Raw genomic sequence first — 27788 nt, forward strand, 5'->3', positions numbered from 1 at the left:
TTAGATACAAATCCATAAGGAAAGGGACTTTGCAGTCTAGTTTTAAATCAGGTCATTAAATTTCCACAGATGAAAATTTAGGATTAAACAAAAGAAGGGAGAGAAATAAAAAAAATTAAACATACTTTGGTCTCCCAATGTAGAAATGCAACGTTGAAATCAACCTTGCTGTTCAGTCACATTGCAAATTTAGATCAGTGCACAATTGGAAAGTCATGTCACTAAATATTAAAAATGAAAGAAAAGAAAGAAAAAAACCTTTAAACTCAGAGATAATCCAGGAATGTAAACAAAATATTCTTGTAAATAAAGCCATTGTATGTAAAAAAAAAAAAAAAATAAATAATTTGTTTGCAATTTAATTCGCCTTATCTTAAAATTTTAACAAAAACTGTTATGTCCACAGAGTGTTGATGAAGAAGTATCTTGTGACAGATGTAGGATGTCAAGCAGCAGGTGGATTTCTCTTCAATAATAATGTTTGTCCAGCAGCCTGGTTGTAGTCTTGAGATAACATCCTTTTAATTAGCCAATGAGTGGACTGAAGGATGTTAGCTGCCAGGCCTTGCTGGTATGACTAGTTGATTTTAGAGATACTGAGCATATGGAGCCAGTCAAAACTAACAACACAGCTATCTCTTAGGAGTTTCATGCCCCACAGCCTCTATCTGTCATAGAGTGTAGAGCTAAAATAAACATATCTCATGGAGCTAGAGTGATGGTTTTAGACTTGTGCAGTGCTGATTTTGCATGTTTAATAGCATAATAATTACACAATAACACAAATTATCAATACAACTGTACAAAACAAGGTAAAAAATATATCCTGTAAAATCACTGCACAAACTAAATAATCTTCGAATTTTCAAAACTGGCTTAATTTTTTTTTTCCACTCTTTTTGACCTTTTTTTCTTGCACTCACCCTTTGTTTCCAACACAACTAACAGTTTTCCTTTCACTCGTGCTATCTTTGCTTGCTCTTACTCCTCTGCGCCTACACTACACTTGCTGTACTTCTCAGTCCCCCGCCACCACCCGTCTCTCTCTCTCTCTCTTCCTCTCTCTCTCTCCCTCTCCTTTTCTCCCACACTCTCTCTACACTCTGACTGGGGTGTTTGCCTCAGCTGTTCTCAGTTGCACTGGGTGCCTTGTGGTGTTGTGACAGAGCTGTGCTGCATTGAGTGAGACTAAACTATCTCAAAGGAGCGCTAAGTAGAGTGAGAGACAAAAAAGAAGCCAAACCATTGAGGACTCACCAGGCAGATGGGATGAACAGCTGAAACAATTTGGACCAATTTTACTTCTTGTGGTTAAAGGTGCGGCCAAGTAACATCATGGATAGGTTATACACCTAAATTCTGCTTAGAATGTGAAAGGTAGTTAAAGCATAATTAGATTCTCTTAGTGCTCAATGTGTGACTAGCTCTAATTTATTCTCCTTTTCTGAGACATTACAGTTTGTTCTGTTAAGTTTGCAGCAAGGAGTCAAGAAATCACAGTTCCAGAGGCAGCAGTCCATAAACTTAACCCCCCTGTGCTGGATTCTATTCTTCTTTAGTTGGACTCTAATTTTGGCTTTGACCTGTGGAACAGGAAAAGTTTTTTTTTTTTTTTGCTCTGGCAGGACTTGTTATGAGGCAACCTGGACTGACTCACCAGCATTTCATTGTACTTACTGGACAACAGGACTGTTTCTTGCACTGCCACTGTTTCCTGCCAAACCCGGTCTGAGATTGCCTGGCCAGGGGTTGTTTATTTAAAGGACTTATCTGGAGTTTTTTGCCTCAGGACCATGGGGATTCTCTGGGGTGCCATAACACTTCTGTGTGGGGTAGCTGTGCTTAGAACGGAGGGCAGCGGACCCACACAAACCAAAAATAACGTGCCCCGGCTAAAACTCTCCTATAAAGGTATGTCTGAGATTTCTATTATCATTTCCCTGTTTCTGTTGTTTTCTGCTTTGTAAAACTTATGAACATACTGTATCTCTTTAGCTTTACCAAGTTCACGTTTCAATGTGTTTCAAATACTGTGTAAAAGGGAGTGAGATTGTTAAACTCTTCTGAAAAATAAAATTACAAATTATAAATTCTTTATTGAGTAAGTGAATAATTTCTTTATGATCAAGACATTTACTAATATGGGCAATAAATGTGCATTCGTTCTATTGTAAAAAACATAAGGCAGGTTGTTTTGAATTTGTATAAGTGGATATTGTTTAAACATTTTCCGTACAACCCCTTTTCACATGAAATAACTAGATTCATCTCACCTTGTTCCAATGACGAGCTTCTTGCCATGTTCAAAATGTTTACATTATGACACAGCAATTATCAGAAGCTAATTAATTTCACATGTTGATAATTAATTATTTAGACCTATCACTCCAATAATTGATTAACTGCTGTTGTCTATTTTGCAATGGAGAAAAGGCAGATTCCCAGGCTGCATCATTTGTCTTCTCACATTTTTTTTATTTTTTATTTTCCTGAATGTCATTTTTTCTGCTCCATTCTCTCCTGAATGGTAATTGTACTCAGATGAATGGTGAACGGTCTGTTTCAGCAGATGGCTGTACCAAAGTGAAATGTTTTTCGCTTAGCGCTGGGGGATCCATAATTATAGACACGAGTGTGCCCGTACGCAGACACACTTGCATGCATAAATACGTTGCCATCTGCAGAAAGCAAATGATACCTGCAAGGGTATCAGTCATTTGAAACCACATGCTGTCAGTTTGGTGAAACACGCCCATACACTGAAATCTCTATTGAAAGCCCCCCAGGTAGCAATTTGGCCAGCTTGCTTATTTGGGCTGCAGTCTCTATTTTTAATATTTGATTCTGCCTTAATTTGAATTTTGGCTGCAGGGGGCAACACTTTGCTTCCCTGTGCTGACTGGGGAGTTTTAATCTAAGTGTAGTCAGCAGGTACTTACTGTGCTGTGAAAAAGTATTTGCCCCTTATAGATCTCTCATATTATTGCTTTTTCTCTCATTTAAATGCTGCAGGACATAAAACAAATGTTAATATCAGATAGTGCATAAATAAATGATTACATTCAGCTACAGAGTGTATGATTTTTGAGTTTGAGTCTATTTAAGTACATTCTAGAACATCTTAATTTTAGAGTCCAAAATTTAGCTTGTTTTTTTTTTATGTTTCAAAGAGGTGGGCTTCGTGGTAATTTCAGGTAATTGTCCTACTGAATTACTCAAGTTTGCTTCAGCTTAAGGTCGGAAACTAGTGGCTTGAGAAAGACAATAAGGATTTTTGGGTAGAGAAGAGAAATTGTGGTTCCAACAATTACATATTATTCAGTACCTGAAGCAACAAAGCTTCTGAGACCATTGCCCTTTGCTGTGGCACATTCCAGCTACTGTAATGTCTGAAAGTTCAATTAATGACAAAAACTGGACTGCCTGGTTAAATAACAGTCATCAAATAGAATATAATATATCATAAAGTATATTGAATAAAAATATGTCTCCTGGTAATTACCAGTATGTAAAATTAAATTAATTGTCCAACACAAAAATAAATTTCTCTTAGTCTTCTCTTGCATCTTGACAAAACTGACAGACACCAAACTGTTTATTGATTTATATCAAGGGAGATTACACATTTTACGTATCAAAGTATTGGCAATTTTTTCCAGTTTTAATTTAAGCCATATTTTATAGAAGTTGGACAAGAAATGAAGGCTCTACAATGTTTGTGACAATTTGATGCTCATTCTGAAGCAGACCAGTTATTTACTAAATACATCTGCTGGTGCGCGTAGCAAGAAATAGCAGGTAACAAGTGATTTTCTATCCAGCACTATTCATCAGTGGTGCTCACCATGCATAGCTTGACTCGTGGTTGTTAAATTCATGAGAAGTGTAGACTGCCTAGAACAGTTGGTGCTCATGAAATTTTGTAGCCAGTTACGTTTCTCCTTAGTTCTTTTTTTGCTTGTGTTTTACTCTGGGCATGTCTTACTTACAAAATCCTTTAATCAGCTTCATGTGATCAACACTTAATGTGAGGTAATCACATTTTTATTTAAATTAAGGCTGGTTTGGGCAGCTTTTTTTCCCAAAATAAATGAAATAATCAGTGAAGACCAGCATATAGTATTTACTTAGATTATCTTTGTTAGATATTCAAATATGCTTGATCTGAAAATTTTCATTGTAACAATAAAACAAAACCAGAAGAAATCTGGATGGACAAATACTACTTCATGCTTTTTCCTTCTATAATGTTCATGTGTCCAATCGGGTGCAAATCTGGTTTGAATGGTAGTCTAGTATTTCGATTGATCTGGTAATCACATTAAAAATCACATGAAGTCAGTTGATCACAAGTTGTTCATTTCATGCTTATAATTTTTGTTCCACCAGTGAGAAGCAAATCAACATTATTCATACAAAAGTCAGAATATTCACCTGGGTGAGAGGATGTCAAGTTCTTAGGGAGCAGCATCTGATCAGTCACACATGGGATGGAAAGGTGAAGGAGCTCTGACCTCTACAGGTCATGGAGAATACCGGGAACATATTTAAAGTTGAGACTATGTGTGTGCTTGAGTGTGTGTGAGAGAGAGAGTACAAATTTGCAAATTTCTCACTTCTAGAGTCTTTGCTCCTCTGTACACAACATAGAAGTGAACCCTACCAGCAGCAATCTACATACAATTGTACCACCCTCTGCTGCGAGACACATAATTGTTGAGTTCATGGATTACGACTGATCTTTAGAAATAAGGGGTCTAATATGCAGGATGAGAAATAATGGTACTACATGAATACAACATTAAGTACAGCTGTATCAACAACTGGTGATAATGAGGATGTGTAAGTAGGGAGCTGGGGACTAAAAGTGAACTGCAGAATCAAACAGGTTTAATGTATAGTATGTTATGCTTGGGCATATATTACTTCTGAGGTGTACTCACACCCTGCAGATGAATTGGTCCTTTGGGGGGAGCAAAGAGGGATTTATAGTTTTGAGGTTTGTGGGTCACAAGAACGAAAGCACATGTTGTTAGCTGTCAAGAGCGACACTTGAGTTTGTAGGTTGTGGTTGTTCTGCCAAAAGAGCACTTTTCTTCTTTCCCCTCCATCACTTAAACATCTTTAGTCAAGCAGAGCTCAGAACTTGCATCAAAAAGCACACAGTCTTGCTCTTAAATACCAGAGGGCAAAAGGAGCAATGAACTGAGAATGAAAACCACATTCCTCTGCAACAGTAAGGCATTTTTTGTTCTTTGTTTTCACTGCAGTGTAAAATAACCCTTGACCAGAACTGGAGTATGTAGAAGTTTTCCAAAAACACCCTAAATGCGCATTGGAAATACCATAGCAGAGTTGGGTTTCTCGAGGTGTGTACAGTAGTCCGAGAGATAAAACAATACTCTTCTTGAGATTTGTGAGGTGTACTCACTCTCTTGTGTTCCCCAGATGTTGCCCTAATAATCTGAAAACATGGTGAGCATTTGCTTCACAGTATCCTGGTTTTTGCTTTAGAGTTACGGCCGGAGACTTTCAGATCAGTCTTTATGCCAGTTCTGATTAAAATCATGAATACTGTACAGTGAGAAGATAGTTTCAGCCTGTTTAAGAATGCTTACACAATCATGACTGCCAAAGGATATTGGCTCAGAAGTGAATGTGTAATGTGAGACATGTAAAAAAGGATGAAGAAAAAAATAGCAACACTTAACTAAAAAAATCGTTTTATGGTTTATGATGTAAAAGTAAGCCATTATATATTATTAATAATTCAGTTAATAGTATTACACAGTTTAAAAGATGGTTTCAAAATGTGTAGAAATCTTTACAAGAATTTAATTGAAAGCATTATGATACTAAATTACTGTTGAATATTGCTGTTGGTATATTGGATATCATTTGAAAAATGTGCAATAAAGCAGGAGCGGTTTGCATTGTTTCAGAAAAGAAGTTTGTTTGCTTTCTTACCTGACAAGGATTAAATGACCTCACTGACGCCTTGTGCTGTTTTCCCTGAGGTATTAGGGAATCTGTGGCTGCAGAGTCTGTAAAATAACTCAATGAAATGTTTTTTTATTTTTGCTCTTTATAATGTTGTAGTGCGTTTGAACACCTTTGATTTGAGCTGAAACCCGCAATAACTGCTTATATCCAAGATCCTCCAAAATGTCTAAAGGTTTAATCAAAATCATTTCTTACTCCATGTGTTGCCCCAAGGCCATGGCTTTGTAGACGGCTTAGTCAGTTATTATGTTGAATAATTTTGTCTGAAGGTCTGCTAATGCATATTAATGTACTTATGGATAACCTTATACGTATAAATAACCTTCTAGATAAAGTCATAAAGATTTTAGATAATCAATAATTAGTCATACTGAAACTTTGATTGTAAAATGAGTCATGACTTACTATGTCACAAGTGATAGCTTCTTGAGAGTTTTGAAAATTACAACATTCTCACTCTGTCAAAAAAAAGTCTTAGAAAAATAATGAAATTTATTTTTTATTATTTCATCCTTTATAAATCTTAATATACTAAATTTACAATGTATGCAAATAGTGTTAAAAAGAGTGCTTATTTTACATTATAGCTCAGGAATTATATACAAAACTACATTGTCTGTGTCTTACAAAGCACTTAGAAAACATTCCCTGTGCCCTCCAGAGAAAGCAAAATAGAGAAAGACAGGAAGAATGTAGGGTAAAAGATTTTATTTATACCAGTCTCTCAAGGGAATGTTGGTTCTTTGCATCCATTCCATCTGCCCCCTTATTGTGCTTTCTCTTTGTCTCTTGCTTTCTATTTCTGACTCCTCTTTGTCTCACTCTGAATAAAAGAGGAATGTTGATTAAATATTGGTTTTACTATTTACTAATAACTTTATGTTTCTTCCTTGAGAAAAAAGTATTAAGAGACACAATATGTACAGTTGCATGAATAGTTGCACATGTTTTTTATTTCAATTATGGGGTGTAACAGAACAGTTTACAGGAGTGCACTGGACACATTTTAGAAGCCACTCATTTACACATCCACCTGCTTGAATGGTCATTTCTTCCTATTTGGTATTGTGAAACTGTTGAAACAAAAACTCAACCAAAACAAGTATTGTGTAGGATCATAAATTCAGGCTCTTGGTTTTAAAGTTGCAGCTTAAACAGCAGCTAAATAAATGCTTCTTTATGCATCAATACCCATCTGATACGTTTATCCAGAGGGGACACTGGTTGAGACATGTATAGGCCACTACCTGTAGAGCGACATGGGAACATCATTTTTTTTTTTTTCCTGTAACACACAACCAGCCAACTTGATAAACATACATTACACACTTCCACACACAATTCCCAAAGTGTATCTGTCTCTGACTGATTGGGTTCTAATAACTTAGCTGTAGTCTCTGTTGAATGGTTTGTTGCCATGGGCACTTCTCCCTTGGATAATTTTGCAAAAAACCAGTGAGGTGTGTAAAGAGAGTGGAAATGATGATGTGGTCCTCTGAACTTGATAAGCACAACCATTGTGTGAACATTTTTTTCTTTACATCAATCAATGTGTTGTTTAATTTGAATATGTGTTTTCAGATGTTCTCTGTCTTTTCTTAGTCAAAGTTGCAGAAAGGCTACTGTAAAAACAACATTACTCCTTCAGAGTACCATAAAATGGGAGCAGTTATATAAAAAGCAGAGATTTGTTTATGTAAACCAAAATAACTAATGAAACTGTTTCCCTCCCCACCCGTAGAGCTATTTAAAAAGGATTTACATGCAAGCAGAAAAGAAATATGTCTTGAAGAAGTCAGTAATTAGACTACAACAAACTGTATACCGGTCACAAAAGAATGGAAAACTAAGCTAATCTACACATACACAGTGATTAGGATATACACAACATTTCTTGGACTTTCCATCTAAAGTCCAAATCTAGCCACTACTTGCTGCTTTGAAATGAGATTTTTAAATATGAGGTACAGTATTAGCTTTTGCAATGATTATTCTGTGACATTGCCATCACCCATTTCTACACTAATCCATACATGATGGATGTATGGATTGTTTTTGGTGTGATATTTAGGTTTTCTTCTGTTTCCTTTTTGGAAACAGTTGTTCTGCTGCTGATTTTTTCCAGTTTTTTTGCTTGTCTGATTGTTGATTAATAATTTAATTGTGTATCCATTTTTTTAATTGTTTGCCATTTTAATTGGTAGGTCTATTTTAATTTACCAGCTGTTTAACTATTTGTTTTATTTCTATGTATATGGTTGTATTTTTTTCTGTTTTTTAGATGTTTGCTGTGTTTTTAGATGGTTAGTAATTTGGATGGGTAGTTGATTAACCTGGTATAAACCAGACCGTATGATTTGCTTCGTTTGTGGTGAACATATGTGTGAACCCTCAGCTATTGAGAAATGATTGCATGCTGGAGAGATAGACTCTTAATCACCAACATTTGATTAATGACGAATGGACTGATGTATTCATGATGTATGTAATGCTGCAAAGTTTAACTGAAGATGCCTGCACTGCAAAAAAACAAGACGGCTGTTAATGTTAGTTCAGTATTTGGGAGTGTGGCCAACATGGACAGAATGACTTCATCCATTTCCACTATAGTTTGCCATTGTCAAACTATAACCATGGCAAACTACAATTGTAACATGAATGTCTTCATTCACAACTTAATTTTCTGTTCACTGATTGGCCTGTTTCAAATTCAACCAGAGAAATCCCTCTCAATGGTAGAAAGCCAAGACGGAACACTGAAAAAGATGAGAATCAAGTGGAATTGCATAGAAAGGCAATGGGCAGGGTGGTAGTTGATATTTAATGTTATTTTTATTTTTATGTTTTGTTACTCTGTTGGTTAGTTGTATATTTTTAGGTTTAGTCATTTATTTTTGTTTGACATTGGTATGTTTGTTTGTTGGTGTATTCAATAAATACACTTTTTTATTGGTTAGTTAGTTGTTTAATTTGCTGAATAGTTCATTCACAATTCTGTTGATTGTTGTATTTTATAAGTTCTATTTAATAAAAAAGTGAAATGAAATAATTTTTTGTAAAATTAACTATACATTTTTGTATCAGGTTATTCCCAATTGCAACCATTTTTTTTTTTTTTTACTGAGAGTGGTACCTTTTTATTTTACTGAACTTAGATGCTTATAAAACTGGGTGTGTCTGTATAAATCAGACAATGAAATTCAAAGATAACAAGCAGATCTTTCAGTTGACAGAATCCAAACAGTGAATGTATTAGTTGGAATAGGAAGGTAAAAGTCCTGAATTCTGTCCAACATAAATGTTTTCGTAGGAAACTGAAGTATTCCGTTCAGGTGAGGCATCTCACTGGTATGCAGAAAAATGCCACACTGGAGAGCAGGTACAAAAGCAACTGGCTGCTGCTACCACAGACAATGAAAACACAATATTAGGGTTATTCTTCTAAGTAGCTATTCTTGAATATTCTTAAAGCTTCTGTAAAAATCAAAATTTTAAATATTTAAATAAGTTTAAAACGCATTAATATTGTTATTGTAAATTCTCAATATTATTCTATCCTTTTTTCAGTTTCCCAAGAATTGGAAAATAAATAAAACACATAAGCTAAATAATTTTTGTTTTATTTCAAGTCTATAAACTGACACTGCTGACTTTTTATCTGAAAAATGCTTATCAGAATGGACAAACTGTTAAATAAGTAAAGTAGTCAGTGTGACGCTTTCTCTTCTGTGATGGTTTTTATCTCTTACATCAATTTTTCTTCATCTTGTCTGTCTGTCTCTCGGGCTCTGACATACTTCAGAGTAGAGGGCATTCTCTTCTAAAACATTTATGAGTGATTCTGTTTGTTCCTTCTTTTCTTACTAAGAAATAAAGAGATAAATGTAGAGGATGCTGGAAGAAGGATTTTTTTTTTTACAGTGCTTCCAGAACTTTCTGCAGTTTTGGGTTGGTGGCCAGTTGAAGGGAGGAGTTCTACTCTGGGATTACTTATTGGCGAGAACGAATTGTCAAGAAAAAACGTATATTGTGTGTGTCTTTGTGTGCCTTTAAATGTTACATTAAACAGTATCACAATCCCTGTCTCAGATGTGACGTCTGGGTCAGTAATTGAATTAAAGATGTTAGGCAAGTCTTGATGTCTTTGGGGAGACACTAAAGAATAAAATTAAGTACCAAAAAGTTAGCTGAAGAGTATTATAAAGTGTCCTAATAACTGATGTACTTAAGGAAAATATTGCCATTTGATCTGAAGATTAGAAGAGTTACACAATATCCCCCTGTTAGTCTGTGTACTTCTGCCTGGCAGCTCCTATTACAGTTACATCTCCATGTAGACAGTCTGCTTTTTGGCTTCTAGTCCTGGCTGTACCTGTTGAATCCACATTTACTTGGCAGACTCTCCCTATCTTTCAACTTGGCTTGTGTACGCATTTTCTAGTATTTTTTTTTGTTAAAATAAACTTATGAGAAGAGCAGCAGCATGTCTGCAAAATTCATTTTCTCAAGACAGAAGGTTTAGCGTATATGTATTGTGTCACATTTGCATCTGGTATGTTTTATGTGTAAACAAAACCCCACTGTGTTCAAGATGTTCTTAGGATTCCTTTAAATTCAGTGAGTTTTGACTTTCCTCATCTTATTGTGATGTTTTGTTTAGTTTGTTATCATTGTAGCATACTGATCTTATTTTTTCCTCCACAGAGATGTTGGAGACCAACAATCTTGTGACATTTGAAGGCCTAGCTAACAGTTCGGGTTACCACACTCTCTTGTTGGATGAGGAGAAAGGAAGGCTCCTGGTGGGAGCCAAGGATCACATCTTTTCTTTTAACCTCCTCAACATAAGCAAAGACAAAGCACAGGTAAAGCATATTTGGAGCCCATGCACTTGCCAGTTCATTTTATTTCTGACTTTAAATCCGTTTCTGACCAGACCATTTGTCTCGAACCAGAGTGCTGGCTTCAGGTATCTTAGGATTCTTATCTCTGAATCTAAAGAAAAAGTGCTTCATGTATATTTCAGATGAGGGCTGTCTCACGCAGTCAGGCACTGTTCCAGACATGTTAGCTGCACTCTGCACACCTGGGTGAATCATGTCGTAAATTGAAACAAAGTGGAGAACAGACTGCTTTGTGACCCCTTCAACTCTCATAAACACACTTCCATGCACACAAGCTGTAAATCACTAACACAAAATAATGATTCCAAGTGCAGGGAAATGCTTTTCTGTCTTCAGCAGAAACATGTTTGTGTTCCAGATCCCCTGGACTGCTTCTCCCACTAGAAGAGATGAATGCAAGTGGGCAGGGAAAGATCTCCTGGTAAGAGCTAAAGGCATCCAGCTATCACGTGGATTATTTTTCATGGAAACCTATGAATATCTATTTTATGACTTTCACCAAAACCCAGACTTTCAATTTTTTCTGTTTTCGATCATTTCTCCTTATCTGTTGAAAATCTGTCTTACACATAGCTAAGTTACGATAAGCCTACTTAAGATGTAGAGTCATCACTGAGATCCTTAATTAAACTATAAGAATCTGGAAGTCAAACCTTTATATGTCTTTGTTTCTTTGGTTTCCTTTTTTGTTTGTTTTTGTAGTTTTTACTAGAATATGGCGGCCTTGAAATCCAAACCACATCAACACTTCAATAAACACAATCACAAATTAAAGGAAGGCACAGCATATTCAAATACACAAAAATATTAATTAATTAAGCACAACAACAAATAAAAAAAAACACAAAAAGGAAGAGGTAGGTACTAGCAGGAAACCTAAGAGAGTGCTGATTGGACAACACTACATTTGGCTTTAGAACCAGAAATTATTCTGGCTTAGGCACATTTGTTGATAATATGAATTTTGCAGGTGATACAAATGTAGCTACCGCTGACTATTTTGAGTCGGGACATACAACGAAGCTTTGGGCAGTACATAGCGCTGTGACTGTCTTCCTGCCTATCTGAACAAAGACAGAGCAAATACCAGAAAATATTTCATCACCTAATCATCAATGTCTCAGGTTTCATACTGAGCCCTACCTCCTCTGTTTTGTTAATGTTGCTGTGTTTTCTTAAGTTGAAATTCTACATAGTTAATATTATCGTGTTTTTCAATTCATAGTTGTGTTTAGAGATTTGAAGTGGTTTGCACTTAAGAGCGACCGTAGATTATTCTCTTTCTGTCAATTTATTTCATAATGTTAATAATTTTCAACACATTGCAAACCTCACAATAAGGTTGTAATTTTCAGATTAAATAAAATAAAAAAAGAAATGAAAAACCGTGGAATTTAAAAACCACATAATACGTCACAGTCCCATGGCTCTTGGTAAAAAGGTCTCACAGTTTTCAGAAACCCAATGTAAATACACTTACTGTTTTGAATCTGCTTTCCTTGAAGTAATATTTTTTCCCCCATCTTTCAAAGGCCCTCCGGCAAAAAGCTTGGATGTAAGATCATATTGATGCTGTTTGTGGCTTAGATTTTTTCACTGGAATAGGGCAAGTGCCTTCGGCGGTCAGTTCGCCTGCCTGTGCTGGGGAGCAGAAGGGCAGGGAAGTCTTCTGTGTGTTTTCTGTAAACGATTTGAAATGTATAAGGAGGCACCCTGAGGGATGGTTGTCTTTTATAGAGCTAGATGAGAGTGAGGGGGAGAGAAAAGGAAAGGGTATCCATAAATATCCCATTATAGTCTAAAACAAACATTTCTACAATGTAGTGAGGAACAAAAGAAGATTAATGGATGTTTGACATTCAGAAACATAGTTGAAATGCAAGCATAACTGAAATATTAAAATTATGTAATGAAAAAATACCAATGAATATAAGGTGGTACACATTACCGTACTATTGTATGTATGATTAAGTTATGAACATGATTGCCATGCAAATATATGTACAACAGCAGTAGCTGGTTTTAAAGCTGGTTTTAAAGATAAAGTTCAACACATAATAAAACTTCAGATTTCAGGAGGCATCCTCTGAAATCCTAGCAGTAATTCACTTTATATTTACAGCTGCAAGACTATTGTAAAACAAACGGAAGACAAAACAGAAAAAAAACTATGAGAAAAGTAGACAAAAGTGTAAATGCCCTGTTGCTTGAATCAGAAGTTAAAGAGAAAAAATGACTTTTTGTCTTAATAAATTTAAACTTGCTGTAATTTATGTTCAATTTGAAACCCAACACATTAAACTGTTCAGAAACTGCAACACAATAATTACTGTGAAACATTTTTGTTGCTCTATGTCTTTCTCTATTCAGAGAGAGTGTGCACATTTCATCAAAGTACTGCAACCTTTCAACCAGAGCCACTTCTATGTTTGTGGGACAGGAGCCTTCCACCCTGTATGTTCCTACCTGGAGGTGGGCAAGAAACCAGAGGTACAGCTTAGATTTCTGTTCTTGTCCATATCTGCTGCCACACACAACAATACACACAGGAAAAGACTAGACAGGCTTTATGTTTTAACTAGTTGCCAGTATTTCAGATTCTTTTTGGTCATGTTTACATGGAGATGTTGTAACAAATAAATATAAACAGGTTTGGTTCAATAAAATATGAAAAAAGCTTAAAAGAGCATTAAACACCACATATCAGTTCATTTCTCTGGTGAACTACTGCAATGTTGGACAGTGTATGTTTACATGAAAGTCTGTGCATACTGCTCATTTAAATTTGAGAAATGAGAATTACTCTCCTCTCCTCCAAATGCCAGACCTATAAATGTGAGTTTTCCTCTAATTGGGTAGCAATTTACAGACCATTAGGGGAAGGAAATGTCCCTGAGAAAAGCCATCAACTCTGCGTGGATCATAAAGTAGAAACGCAATTCATTAGTGTTGAGGTCACTGAGCAACAGTGGTTAGAAATGTTGTCTTCGATTCTGTTCAATGGCATTATGCTGCTGGTAGTTTCCCTTCAAACTGTGTGTAGAGTTTGACACATAATCACCGACCCTTTTCATCATATGTAATGCAGAGTAAAAGGTGAACCTCTGGATTACAACCAACTCTGTTCAGTTGAAACCATAACTGAAAATGTCAGCCATCTTCATATGAAACATCATGGTGGAAACATCACTCTGTGGGTTACTTTTCCTCAGCAAGGGGAGAGAATCTGATTAGTTTATGGGTGGAACTAAATACAGGACAATACTGTAAGTAAACCTGCTATAGGTTGAAACAGACTAGATGCTGAGGAGGAGGTCCACCTTTCAACTTATGAAGGAAAAGTTTAGATTAAAGTAAATTCATGTGTTGAAATTCTCTAGTCAAATGTCAGATTTTCTAATTGAAAATCTAAAGCTTAAGGTGCTTTCCATCCAGTCTGAGCTTGAAGTATTTTTTTTAACTACATTGTACAAAAGTGGTAGCTATATCTTCATAAAATATTGCTGCTGTAATTGGAGTGAAAGGTGGTTCTACAAAATATTGACTAAAGGAGCTGAATACAAATGCACGTTATACTATTCAGTTGTTTTTTTAATTAAGATTTTGTTGTTTTCCTTTTTTCATAGCTATGTACTGTTTTATGATGGTCTGTCACATAAACATCAATTGAAGCTTGTGTTTGTAACATGTTTGTAACAAGTTCAAGAGGTCTGAAGACAGCACACTATAGACAACACATTTAGCTGCCTTCAGTGCATATGCAAGGAAATGTTTGATAAATATCAAACATTATATTACTCAATATTTGAGCACAAATCTGTAAAGAAAAGAAAAATTCATGTTAAAACCCTCTACAAAGATTTCACAAAAAAAATGAAAAAACTGCTACTTTATGTGTCATGACGTGTTGACAGCAACTGGAGAAAACTCTGTTTCTACTGGAGCTCTTGTTTTGTGTGTGGAATTTATATGGGCAAGAAGCTATGTTCACTGTCTGTGTTTGATAGTATGCTATGATACCTCACTGATTTCCTGTCTTCATGTGTACACAGGATGGTGTTTTCAGACTGGCGCCCCATGTAGAAAATGGCAGAGGGAAGAGTCCCTATGACCCTAAGCTCCTCACCGCTTCAATGCTAATTGGTGAGTTTATGGAAAGATACGGAGTGCATGTGTGCAATAAATCCCTGTGAAGCCCTGTGCCTTGCTCTTTCATTTCAGTGGGTACACAGCGTGTGACGTCAATGTAAATAGCAGAACAGGAACATCCTTTGCTGCTTTGTATTTACACACATAGAACCTCTCATTGGCAGGACTGTAAACTTTATTTCAGTCTGAATCTACAACATTTAAATGGTGCACATGTGTGGTCAATGGTACTGAGTCTATTTTGCTCTAATTCTCCCTCCTCCCATTTTCTGGCAAATAAAGCAGGGGTGTATGAGCATGGTATTTCTCTTTACCCCCAATTATGTGTGATCATATTGTGTTATACCACCTCATTTACCCAAGCAGATGGCTATTTTCCAGCCCATCACCCCTTATCTCCTCTTCCTTTTTTCTCTCCTTTTTCTCACTAGCATTATTATGTACTCCCCTTGTCTCACACTTCTGTTGTCTCCCCCAGCATCTGACCCACCATCCATTCATCCTGTCCTCACCTCCTTTCTCTGCCCTGCCTTCTGTTTTAATGTCGATTTCACACTCCTGATGTTTGTTATGTCTTTGTTTTCCATGGACGTGAAATCTACCTTTGCTGCTAAGCCCCCGCTCAATTCCTCGGATTTCTGAACAGAACCCACGGGGAAAAGCAGGCGGCCTCGTCTCACGTTACTGTGTTAACACTAATCAATCCTCTCTCTCTCAGATGGGGAGCTGTATGCTGGAACATCAGCCGACTTCATGGGGCGGGACTTTGCCATCTTTCGCACTCTTGGCAAACATCATCCTATCAGAACAGAGCAGCACGACTCCAGGTGGCTAAATGGTAGGTTTGGAGGACCCTCTGCCTTGATTTGTCTCTTAGCGTCAGTGTGAACAAACTACCTTGAAGAATAACTAGCATTTTGAGGGTTAACTTGCCTGTTCACCAATTCATACTTCCATATCATGCTACACATCACCATATCGTCTGTGTTAAGCATGAGGAAACCACTTCATGCTCATTGTCCTTAAATCTTTGTTCAAATTTTCTTTGTAGGTGAACTTTTGTCTGAATTCATGGAGATACATAGTTGTAATATAAACAGGAAATAAAACTACTCAAGTTTTTAATTTGTATTTCTATGCTACTATCTAAATTTCTATTAAAAAAACAAAGTTGGAATAAATCTACATTATCCTAAATCGTCACATTTTGTGCCTTTGCTTCCAACATTCACTGCGAGCTTAGGAATCTTGGGCTGTAATGTGTGTTAAGTGTGTGTGTCTAATGGACTGAGACTCCAGTCCAACAGGCTCAATTTATTTTTGATATGGAAAAAGTGAATTTTATGATACTGTGAATGAATTAACAATTACACAATTCCAAACAATAGTTTTGAATTAATATGACATATGCCAATGTTTTGGTTAGCTATATTGTGCCGCCATACTCCTGAACAGACAAAGAAACTAAACAATATCCTGTTGGCAGATTCTGTTTATGGAAGATGCTCCTTAACCTTATAGATTGAGTTGTTTTATAGTTAAAGTGTATATGATATATGAAAGAATATGAAAAGAAATTTCTAAATGGACTTATGGTAATTTTTTACTTCACAAAAGCCTGGAATTTCAACAGGTAAGCATAGAGTATTGAAAGTCGGTGAGTATTACATTAGTTTACCTGACTCGTTCTAGCTGAGGAGCACCAGCCCGTCTCCATGTGACTCAAAATCCTGCCTTTCGTACACAAAGAATGAAGAATAATATTTGTTTCAGCCTCTCCACATTTCAGTTTTAATACAATTTCTTTTTATTATTCCAGACACCATGCAGCCCAGAGGCACATGTCTGAGTTCTGTAGCTGTCATTATAAATTTAAGTCTCAAGGGGTAATCTGAGCAGTGGAGGATATATGCTCTAGTTTTTTCTTTGTCTGGCTTTTTATGATATTTGCTTTCTGCTTCATCTGTTCCACCCGTCCTGTCTGATACATCATAAGTATGTGCATGAGTACATGATTATGTTGTTAAATGAGGAAGCAAGCTTTGAAAAATACAGAACATCAGTCCTGGCAAATGTGAGCTGGATAAAGTAGTGACACGGCACTTTAATACATTACCATCCACCTAAACAGTTTTTAATAAGTGATTAATAAACTATTTAAACATTTTACAGATGGAATTAGATCAAAAATAGTCTCTGATATGTTTCTACAAGTGATGGAAGTTTGCATGCCACTGGTAGGCAGCACTCTTGCAAATTCCCCCCTTTTGCGCCATCTGCAGACCTAACCTTCATTGCCGAAAATGGTTCTACTTTGCTTGTTTAGAGAAAAAGACTAACCCTCAACCCCTGTTATAAAATTTTAATAGATCACTAATATTCTAATTATTTAACTTTTTCTGTCCATGACTATTACCTGTCCTACACAAAGACTATGTTCAGTTGAAGTGACTTCATCTGAATAGTTAGCTGAAGTGAACTCTCAGGTGAAGAAGGGTGGGGCTAAATCATAGATAAATATAAATCCTATTTCAAATATCTATTTTGTGCTAATTTGAAAAGTAGAATGAGAACTGAGAGCAACTATATACATTTATGAGACTTTAGAGAGTGATTAGACTGAGCAGAAAGAAACACAAGTGTGCATCCCCACTTTCAAAACTGAGAGAACGTCTGTTCCTTTAGCTCCTGTGGCCATGGGCCTATGTATGGACTTTTTATAAAATATTAAGTGAATACATCTTTGACACTAATTTGTCTCTTCTAGATCCTAGATTTGTAGGCGTCCATCTGATCCCAGAAAATGACAATCCAGAGGATGACAAAATCTACCTGTTCTTTAGAGAGAATGCAATGGATGGAGAACATGCTGGAAAAGCCACATATGCTCGCATTGGACAGCTCTGCAAAGTAAGTATGGACATAGGCATGTATACATTAAGACAGGTCATCAAACAGGAAAAGTAAAAAGAAATTACCACTTTCAACAAAGACAGAAACACAATCTCCCCATCAGTTTGAGAAACAGCTTTGGGGTCTAAAAAAAAACCCTTGACTGTTAAATGAGTAGCTTTCCATATTGGTAACTTTCAGGATCTGTAATTATTTTCAGCATAAAAAGATTAGGTTGTGTTGTATGTTGTGCAATCACCTCTAAAGAGAGAAACTGAAACCCGAGAGAGAGTTGAAATGTCACCGGAATATGATAGGCTGTGATGGCAGCAATGCCGCCCCAGTTCTGACTCTGCTACCTCTGAGCTCAAGTGTCAGATTTCATGGTCCACATCCTTCAAAATCAGTTTATTTCAGATCTAATGTCCAGCCTTAAACCCCTGCTTATTGCAGATCAGCCTCTTTATAACAGCCTGATCACCAAGAATGTTTGGAATCTGCTGTCCTCAGCAGAAGACAATCCTTTCATTATGCGAGTTGTGGTAATAATTTGAACCATGGACATTTGCACACATTTTAATTTGCTGCTATAAATCAGCTTACATGGAATGTGTTTGTATGAGAGAGCACAATGTGAATTTATGTTTGCGTGCTGCTTTAAGGAAACAAACACCGCTCACTGAAGTTTGAGAGTATGCAAGTCTTCTAACTCTAAAACACCTAAAAAGCTTTATGTCACTAAAACAGAATTTAAGAATGAAGCTTCAAATCCTCCAAGATGAATTGATTTACCATATGCTTTATGGACCATATTTACTTCTACTGGAGTTTGACACTAAGTTTAATTTTTATCATCGATCACAATTTTGTGGACATTTAACGATAATAAGATTTTATAAAAACAGTTTTACTAATTTGGACTTTTCTTCAGGATTTATAATGTAATTATACTGTATTTAAGAAAAAACATTTCAAATTTTGAGTAGCCTTCTTGCATTGAGTGGTCATAATTTTCTGCAACAGAGCTTGTAGGACAGGGTTTTCCTAATTTGAAACAATAAGAAAGCTTTTAAACAGTCTCTTGCATCTTGTGTTACCAATTAATGCAATATTTTATAATTTGACAAAGGCTACAATACCAGACATTAAAAGTAAATTTCTAAACAGTTTTTTTTTTGAAGCGAAGTTACAATGGCAAGATTTAACTTTTCCAACTCTTTCCATCTAAGTCTGCATAGAATTTACCTTCAAAAGTAAGCATGTATAAAACAGCACAATGATATCAACCGTACATGCCAGTCAATAGGCTTAATTAAAGATAACACATTCTTCATTATGTTCTTGTTTTGGTGTTCCGAGGGGAATTTAAATAACACAAGCTTTACATTTTGTCAGCTCCATTTACATTTAATGTTTTATGCAGATGAAGAAAGTTAGTTTGTTCAAAACATTTCTTTTTTAAAAAAGATGTTAAATATAAACCACTTATCTGAAATATAACATGTAATCTATCTTTTAGAATGACCTTGGGGGCCACAGGAGCCTAGTAAATAAGTGGACAACTTTCTTGAAAGCCCGACTGATTTGCTCTGTGCCGGGCAGTAATGGGATAGACACACATTTTGATGAACTACGTGAGTGATATATTCTTATTGTATGACTAAGAAGAACCAATATTTTGTTTGGTGCAGAAAATCTGTAACCTGTTTTTGCCTTTGTTTTCATTTTAGAGGACGTCTTTCTCATAAGCACTAAGGATCCTAAGAGCCCAGTAATTTATGGAGTATTTACAACTTCCAGGTAGATCACAAAGGCTTTTACAGGAGATTATATATATGTATATATATATAAATTCATCATATAAATTCATATACAATTATATTTATTATGGTTTATGAACACGTGTTTTATTTGTTACTTATAGTTATCTCATTTATTATTTTCTGTACAGCAATGTCTTTAAAGGTTCAGCGGTGTGTATGTACAGCATGGCAGACATAAGAAGAGCTTTCTTGGGTCCATATGCTCATAGGGACGGACCCAGCTATCAGTGGGTCCCCTTTCAGGGACGTGTACCCTACCCCCGGCCTGGCACAGTGAGTCTGTAGCTCTGTTTACTGAGCTTAGAGTCCAACAGGACTCCCTTTGATTTGTGTTCCTTTAACAGTTAATATTATGTTGTTTTTTGTTTGTTTGTTGTTGTTTTTTTTTCAATTCAGTGCCCTAGCAAAACATTTGGTGGATTTGACACAACCAAGGACCTTCCTGACGAAGTGGTCACTTTTGCCAGAAGTCACCCAGCCATGTTTAATCCTGTCTATCCAATTAATAATAAACCAATAATAGTCAAAACAGATGTAGACTACCAGTTCACTAAAATGGTAGTGGATAAGGTGGAAGCTGAAGATGGCTTGTATGATGTCATGTTCATCGGCACAGGTAAAAAAATATATATATATATTTTTAAGACAACTCTGCAAAGCTAAATAAATCACTGTCACTATAGCAGGGTCAAAAATGTGAACTTTTTCTGTGCCTTCTCAGACATGGGAACAGTTCTGAAGGTTGTAGCCATCCCAAGAAATTCATGGCATGACCTGGAAGAAGTGTTATTGGAAGAAATGACTGTATTCAGAGTAAGTTGTTCTCCATGTCACCCGGTAACACTTCCTTGGAAACAATAGAATCAACACTCTCTGTATAATTATTGCTTCTTCTTTAATTTTTTAGGAACCAGTTGCGATTACAGACATGGAACTTTCAACAAAACAGGTACAGATTTTTATTCATCATATTTATATATGTGATCTAAGTGTGGGCAGTTTTGTTTTCACAAAGAATAACGTGAAAGGCCTGTGCAATAATGGCCTTTGACGACTGTTTATGCATGACGTTTGTTTTAAAAAACCTGCCCGTAAAGTTTTTTCTCAGAGGTAATACGCCTTCAGGGCAAAGAGACAGAACAAAGAGAACTTTGTCTCCACTATTTAAAGACTTTGAGATAAGCTCCCATGTCATCACATAAACAAACCTAAATTGCTGGCTTTCCAGTGACAGTTAGCTTGTAAGCTGAAATGACAGGGAGATGAAAACAAGTCAACTAATTGACAGGTAGAACAATTCTCCCTAAATAGTCGACCAACATTTTTAAGACCTGAGTCAAGGATTTTGTTACTTGAAAAACTATGCTGCTCACATGAACTTGGCTTTATTTGCACAATATTATATATATATATATATATATATATATATATATAATTACAATATGTATGACATATTTTACAATTAAAATTGTACAACATTCCCCCTGCCCTAAAAACCCCCACTGAACTTAGTTTTCCAAATCATGAGTAATGTAACATTGACCATCTGGTTCCTTTCTCTTTATAGCAACAACTCTATCTTGGATCAGACATCGGTGTGTCTCAGATGCCTCTACACCGTTGTGAGGTTTATGGAAAGGCCTGTGCTGAATGTTGCTTGGCGAGGGACCCTTACTGTGCATGGGATGGCACAGAATGCTCCAGATACTTCCCAATGGCAAAGAGGTAGCACAAACAAACTTTTATTTATATTTTACCATCTCATGAACATCTTCTGCAGTGAGGCTAGTCAAAATTTCAAAGATGGTTGTTAAATTAAGATAAATTTTTTTAATGAATATATGCTACTTAAAAGCTGATAGTACTTATTAGTCGATCTATCTCCAGAAGAAAGTTAATGGGATTTTGCAGAGTTCTGATGTAATGCTATCATTGACGCAAATGTAATTATTTCTTTACATTTGCAAGAAACTCTTCCTTCTCAGGAGAGTGTCCATGTTATGTTTGGCAAAGAAAATTGTGGACTTTTATGGCTGTCATTCTGAAATCAACAAGAACAGTACAAACATAATCATAGTGAAAGTAAACCTTTTGATTGTTTTCTTTTTTGATTTTCCCACAGTTAGACTCCAACATTTGAAATTTTATGGCATTGTGGTCAACATGGGAGCTAAAACATCCTCACACAATCTCAGGTTTAGAACAATATAAAGTAGATGGGTGGATCTCACCAGTTCACGCGTTTCCATAGCTGCTTCACATATTTGTGTATAGAAAATATCCTGGAGGTACTGTCTGATACTAATCAAGATCTTCCTTAGCATCTGTACTCCAGAAAGATGACAGCATGGAGTGATTGATTTATGTTAAATTCCATCATTCACACCCCGTAATTAAAGTATTTCAGCTAAGCCATGGGTTGCCTGCTGTTTATCTGTTTATGTTGGCCTGCAGTTTCGCTGCACACCCAAAACTCATTCAAACACACGCCTACACCCCCACACCTCTCTCTCTCACACTTTCAAAGTGGGTGTTTCTGCTAACTCATGAAGTTGTTTATGCTTGTGTTTTTGCAGGAGAACAAGAAGGCAAGATATCAGGAATGGAGACCCACTCACCCAGTGCTCAGATCTGCAGCAACAAGGTCCTTAAAGAAGAAAACATTTAACTGTGATATTCATTGGTAATTCTAATGAGCAGAGGTTTTATTTCCCGACAAAACCAAAACTGGAATCTCAATTTGTCTTTTTTCTGGTGGTGTGAAAATCAACACTGGTTCATTTGAGACTAGTAATTAGCATAGTCAAGATTCCCTCAGGCCTCCACACTTTTACAGAGGTCTTTAGTAGGCCGACATGTTGTGATTCAAAGTCAAGATTCATTTTCTGCTTTAATACTGTATATTCATTGCCTCAATTATATATATATATATGTTTTTCTTCTCTTACTTAGGAAGAAGATCATTAAATCCTAAAAGTACATAGGCAATTAACTGTTATCTGCAACACTGTTGACAGCAAATTTTGGCCAAAATATAAAACTAAACACATTAGAGAGGAAATAACTGTACGTTTATCTTTTAATATAAAATTAACACAAAATTAACTAGTGAAAATATATCAAATGTTTTGCGCTGACAGACACACATTTTCTGAAGAAAATCATTTATATGCTGAAATAAAATAATTCCAGTTCAATTCATTCCAAAGCCAATAGATGTTTTGCAGCAACTTAACTTGCTGTATATCTGGGGGGTTTTCTTTGTACTTTCAGTAATTATCTTGATAAACAGTCATAAAAATGTCATCAGATTTAAATTATTTGTATTATTAATTTATATTATCACTAAAATGGTAACACTATTCTTGTCAGAAAACTCAAAGTGTGTTGTTTTTATTGTTGTCACTTTCTCCAAGTAACATATTCAGAGATATCTACCAGAAAATTCCCAAAACAAATACATTTGTAAAACTAGTGATAATCTTTTTTTTTTTTACCAGATGAACTCAGCGGACAGGGAACCGTCCTTGACAGAACTGTCTATGGTGTGGAAAATAGCAGCACTTTCCTTGAATGTGTGCCCAAGTCCCAAAGAGCCACTACATACTGGCAGTATCAGAGCTCCGCTGATGACCGCAAACAAGAAGTAAGGATCCTTTGCTTATCTTATTCTTAAACATTCTGTCTTGTTTTAATTTTCTGAGACACTGAGCTTTCAGAGCAGATGGTGATAAATAATTCCATAATATGAAGACGTTTGAATAAATTACTAAGAAACACATCTTATCATTGCTTAATACCACTGCTGACTCAAATAAAATTCAGTTTATGAAATTAAAAAAGAACAATGAGCAGCATGGCCGATTAGATTCTTGTGCTACAATAAGTGTTAATAGCTCATTTTAAGTTTCTCATTCGCTCTGTCTCTTATCACTTCCAATTTTCTCCAATTTTCTTCCAATTTTCTCACTGTTCAGATGAAGTCAGAGGAGCGTTTCGTTCGAACAGAACAAGGTCTTCTGATCCGCACTCTTGACAAGAAGGATTCAGGCATCTATCTGTGCCAGGCAGTGGAACATGGCTTCATGCAGATGGTTTTAAAAGTTCACCTTGAAGTGATTGACGCAGAGCGGCTGGAGGATCTTTTGCATCGTGATGAAGATACAGCTACCACTGTCCCAGCTCAGGACTTTTCTTTGTCTAGAGAAACTCCCAGTCAAAAGCTTTGGTACAGGGACTTTCTGTCTTTAGTCAATCACCCAACTCTGAATAGTGTTGATGACTTCTGTGATCAAGTTTGGAAAAGAGAGAGAAAGCACAAGCGACAGAAAGCTCACCATGTCCAAAAAGTGCAAACACACCATCATCATCAGCAGGAGCAGCAGCAGAAGGCTGCACCGGGCCCTCACAGCAACATGCATGCTCATGGCCTGGCATCCAAGTGGAAGCACCTTCAAGAACGACAGAAGGGTCGCAACCGCAGGACCCACGAACTGGAGCGGGCCCCTCGCAGTGTCTGACCCATACAGTTTGACTTTGACCACGATGCTTCAGATCACTCCCAGATCATATTCTGTATACCTTAAACCGTTTGTTTTTTGAAACATACATATCCTACACACACTGAACAGAAAAGAAAAAATAAATAAATAAATGCTGCTCTTATCTGCAAACTAGTGTGATCTAAGCGTGGGCAGTTTTGTTTACAGCCCACAGGGGAAGAAAAAGGATCCTGTTGTATCATCGAAGACCATTGGAGCATATCATCTCTGCTGGCCTCTGTGACATGAACAATGCAGAGCGGTAGGGTCACTCCGCACAAAACAATGGACAAATGTGCCCATCCTGTAAACATGACTGGCAACGAGATGTGGTCATTGTAATGCAGTTAGATGATGTTTCTAAGTTTGCAAAATGCCTAAAATAACTAAAACTACATACTGTATTTTACCTCACACAACAATGAGACCGGGTAAAGTTGTTTATGAGAATAAATGAACTTGCAAGTTAATTATATCAACAAGTTACACAGTTCAAAAAATGCAATGAGAATTAAAGTGCATTACAAAAGTATTTATACTCCTTAAAGTTTTTCACATTTAGTCATCTCATAATCAGAGACATCAATTTATTTTAGTAGGCATTATTCTAATGAATAAATGGTACTGCATAATTTGAAGTGTAAGGAAAAAGATACACGTTCTAATATAATAGGTTTTGTTCCAGGAAAAATATCTCTACACCATTTTGCTCCCATGTTTCAGTGTAGGGAGGAAATATTGAACTTCTTGTACAACTTTCTTACAAGATCTTTTCCCTTTTAATCCTTAAATGCCAGATTTTGTGTGTTATGTGCCTAAAAATGTCCAGTTGTCTTGTCGACATATTTTCCCATGTGCTGCTCATCTGTGCAGCTCCTTAAGACATTTCATTGGCCTCTTTGCTGCTTTACTAATTCACCCTCTTCTTCCTTGACCTATTACTTTGTGCAGACGGCCATGTCTTTTTAGCTATGCAGTTGGTGCCATACTCTCTAAATTTTTGAATGACATATTAAATGTTGCATACTCTAACTTTGCCTTAATCATCTTCATGATACTGTCTGTACGCTAATGTTCTCTACCTCTGAGTAAACCTCTGAGGCATTTACAGAACCATTGTATTTAAATTGAGTCCATACATGCAGTACAATGATTAAGACTGGGGACCTTGAATAAATCATTTTAATCTCCAGTAAAAAAAAAAAAAAAAAAAAAAAAAAATGGTTGATACATGGAGCTTTCACTACGTCTGAGATAAAATCATACTATCAAATGTATTGCAGGATAAATCTTTTAGGTTTACATTATTAAACAAAATTAAAATCATGTATCTTCTTCCTTCTACTTTTTCATTCTGCTCTACTTACAAAAAGTGCTAAGGTGATGAATGTTGACACTTGTAACGTCGCATAGCAATGTGGAAAGGTTCAGTGAGTATAAATACTTTTCCATGGTGATTTCGGAAGCAATTCAATGAACAATTAGTTTTGAATGAGTCAGTGTTAAATGCCTGACAACTGCAACTGAAAATCCAGTTATCATTGGTTCTCCAATGCAACTCCTGTCAGCATGTGTAAATACTGTATTCTATAATAATCTCATCTCAAGAAAGGGAATGAATTTCAATTATCTAGTTTGTGTTACTCGCCCAAAGTAGAAATCTACTTATGAAAAATAGTTTGCAGAACATTTGTAAACAGGAAAGTTTTGTACTTGTATGTGTATTTGTGTGTCCGTGCCCTAGATAAGCTTCCTAGACAAAGACATTTTATTATTTTTCATCTGAATCGTTCCAATTTTAGCATTTTGAAAGCTGCATTGTCTCACTTTCCAAATGCTGAGCAGAGTTCTTCCATGTTTATTTAATTATTCTGTCAGTCAGCTTTGTTTCTACACCCATGCATATTTATTGTTATACATTTCTGTACATTGTGATATATTATAAGCAGGCATTTTTTTCTAACTTGTTTCTGTTACTGGACCACTTAGGTAAAAATAAAAATAAATGTCATCACATGTAGAAGATTTTAAGTATTTTATTAGTTATCACATGCATTAAATATTAAATGCATTGGGCAATATGCCAGTAGACAGTAATGTACTTTTAACACATCCATATTTTATGCAGACATTGCAGTGTAACACAGTAAATTCACTGCATGTAGCATAAGAATAAAATTGACTAAAACCATCACTGAACAGTGCACAAACACAAAACCTGAATGTAACTGTGAAAAATAAATACTATGGTCTATGTGAATCAACTATACCACTGTGTAGTAGTGCATGTGAATACTGGTGTAGTGTTCTTGTTCTACCATAGCGATGATAAACTAGTCTAATGTTGTCAGCTTTAAGCTGTTTCTTGCTTATGCTGTAGTACACAATAGGGACGATTTGAAAAATGCCTTCCTGCTTCTGTTAGTACTCCAAACAGTGTACATGTTATAAACAGGAACTTAACAAGATTTCCCCATGGATCCCAGTCTCCACATGCCAGTTTATCTAATAATGGACAATGATAATTTTCGCTTTGCACAAACATTGCCCTGTCAGATGACTGCAACTGTGTGCAAGTTTCATCCACTTTTGGAAGGAAGATGAGAAGCAGCTGGAAGCGACCTTGGGAGATCTTTAGTCTCAAAATGAATGAGACAAGCTGAACAGCAGAGTGGTGGATGCGCGTGTGATAAGATTATCATTATGAGGAGGAAATATATGGGGCCTGTCAGATGAACAGTGGGAGTGAGGAAATTAAGTGCTGCTGTTGCTGATTTTTGGCATGATGTATTCTACTGATGTAATAAATGTCTCTTCATGAAATGCTGCATTCATTAAATCTGGTTTTGATAGTTATAGGACGTTTATACCATTCTTGTCCTTTCTGTGTCAATGAAACCAAACTGAACAAACTCAGAAAATGTTACATCCATTGAAATAGTTCATTCCTGCAAAAGCATGCATTTAATTCTTTCCATATATTTAACGTTATGAACAAAAATGTGCCTCTCTGCCATTGACAGCTAGAGATAGGCACCAGCACCCCTCCCGGCCCCAATGGGGTAAGGGTGTAAGAAAGTGGATGGATGGGTGGACAAAAATGTAAATTTTATGTGATAGCCCCAGAAGTACCATACACCTGGGAAGTGAAATTAATTTGGTCTCATGGTTTTCAAAAATGTTGCTAATAAAAATGAAAATCTTGAAAGACTGATAGGTGTTCATGTTCAGCCCTCTATAATTTGATGACCCAAATAAAAACTAGTGCAAAATATTGTATTTCAGAAACCTAATTTGTTAAATAGGGTTCATTATATTAATGAAAATGTCTGCATTGTAAAGGATGAATGTTTACTACAGAACATTAGAAACAGCATCACAGCATTCATGAAGACACCAGCAAGTCAGAATTTACAATGTGGAGATATTTAAAGCAGATTTAGATTATAAAGTGACATACCATGATGGAAGTTTCT

At 36.1% G+C, this 27788-nt stretch overlaps 1 protein-coding gene across 1 annotated transcript; it reads left to right on the plus strand.

Moving 5' to 3' along the window:
- Nucleotides 1-1106: 1106 nt before the first annotated feature.
- sema3ab (sema domain, immunoglobulin domain (Ig), short basic domain, secreted, (semaphorin) 3Ab) lies at nt 1107-27170 on the plus strand. The gene is made up of 17 exons (XM_028037054.1): nt 1107-1911; nt 10708-10868; nt 11266-11328; nt 13278-13397; nt 14960-15050; nt 15775-15894; nt 17824-17966; nt 19468-19582; nt 19679-19748; nt 19900-20044; nt 20168-20387; nt 20493-20584; nt 20679-20720; nt 21339-21496; nt 22348-22415; nt 23272-23417; nt 23749-27170. Exons 1-17 carry the CDS (start codon nt 1794-1796, stop codon nt 24289-24291), a joined length of 2415 nt encoding a protein of 804 aa, XP_027892855.1. The 5' UTR covers nt 1107-1793; the 3' UTR covers nt 24292-27170.
- The last annotated feature ends 618 nt before the right edge of the window (nt 27171-27788 follow it).

Source organism: Xiphophorus couchianus, chromosome 2, assembly GCF_001444195.1.
Source record: "Xiphophorus couchianus chromosome 2, X_couchianus-1.0, whole genome shotgun sequence".
In the NCBI taxonomy this organism is placed as follows: domain Eukaryota; kingdom Metazoa; phylum Chordata; class Actinopteri; order Cyprinodontiformes; family Poeciliidae; genus Xiphophorus; species Xiphophorus couchianus.

Coding starts and splice junctions, on each gene's coding strand:
- sema3ab (XM_028037054.1), top strand. CDS start 1,794: ATGGGGATTCTCTGGGGTGCCATAACACTTCTGTGTGGGGTAGCTGTG. Junction 15,895..17,823: donor CGACTCCAGGTGGCTAAATG/GTAGGTTTGGAG, acceptor TGTCTCTTCTAG/ATCCTAGATTTGTAGGCGTC. Junction 22,416..23,271: donor CTCAGATCTGCAGCAACAAG/GTCCTTAAAGAA, acceptor TTTTTTTACCAG/ATGAACTCAGCGGACAGGGA.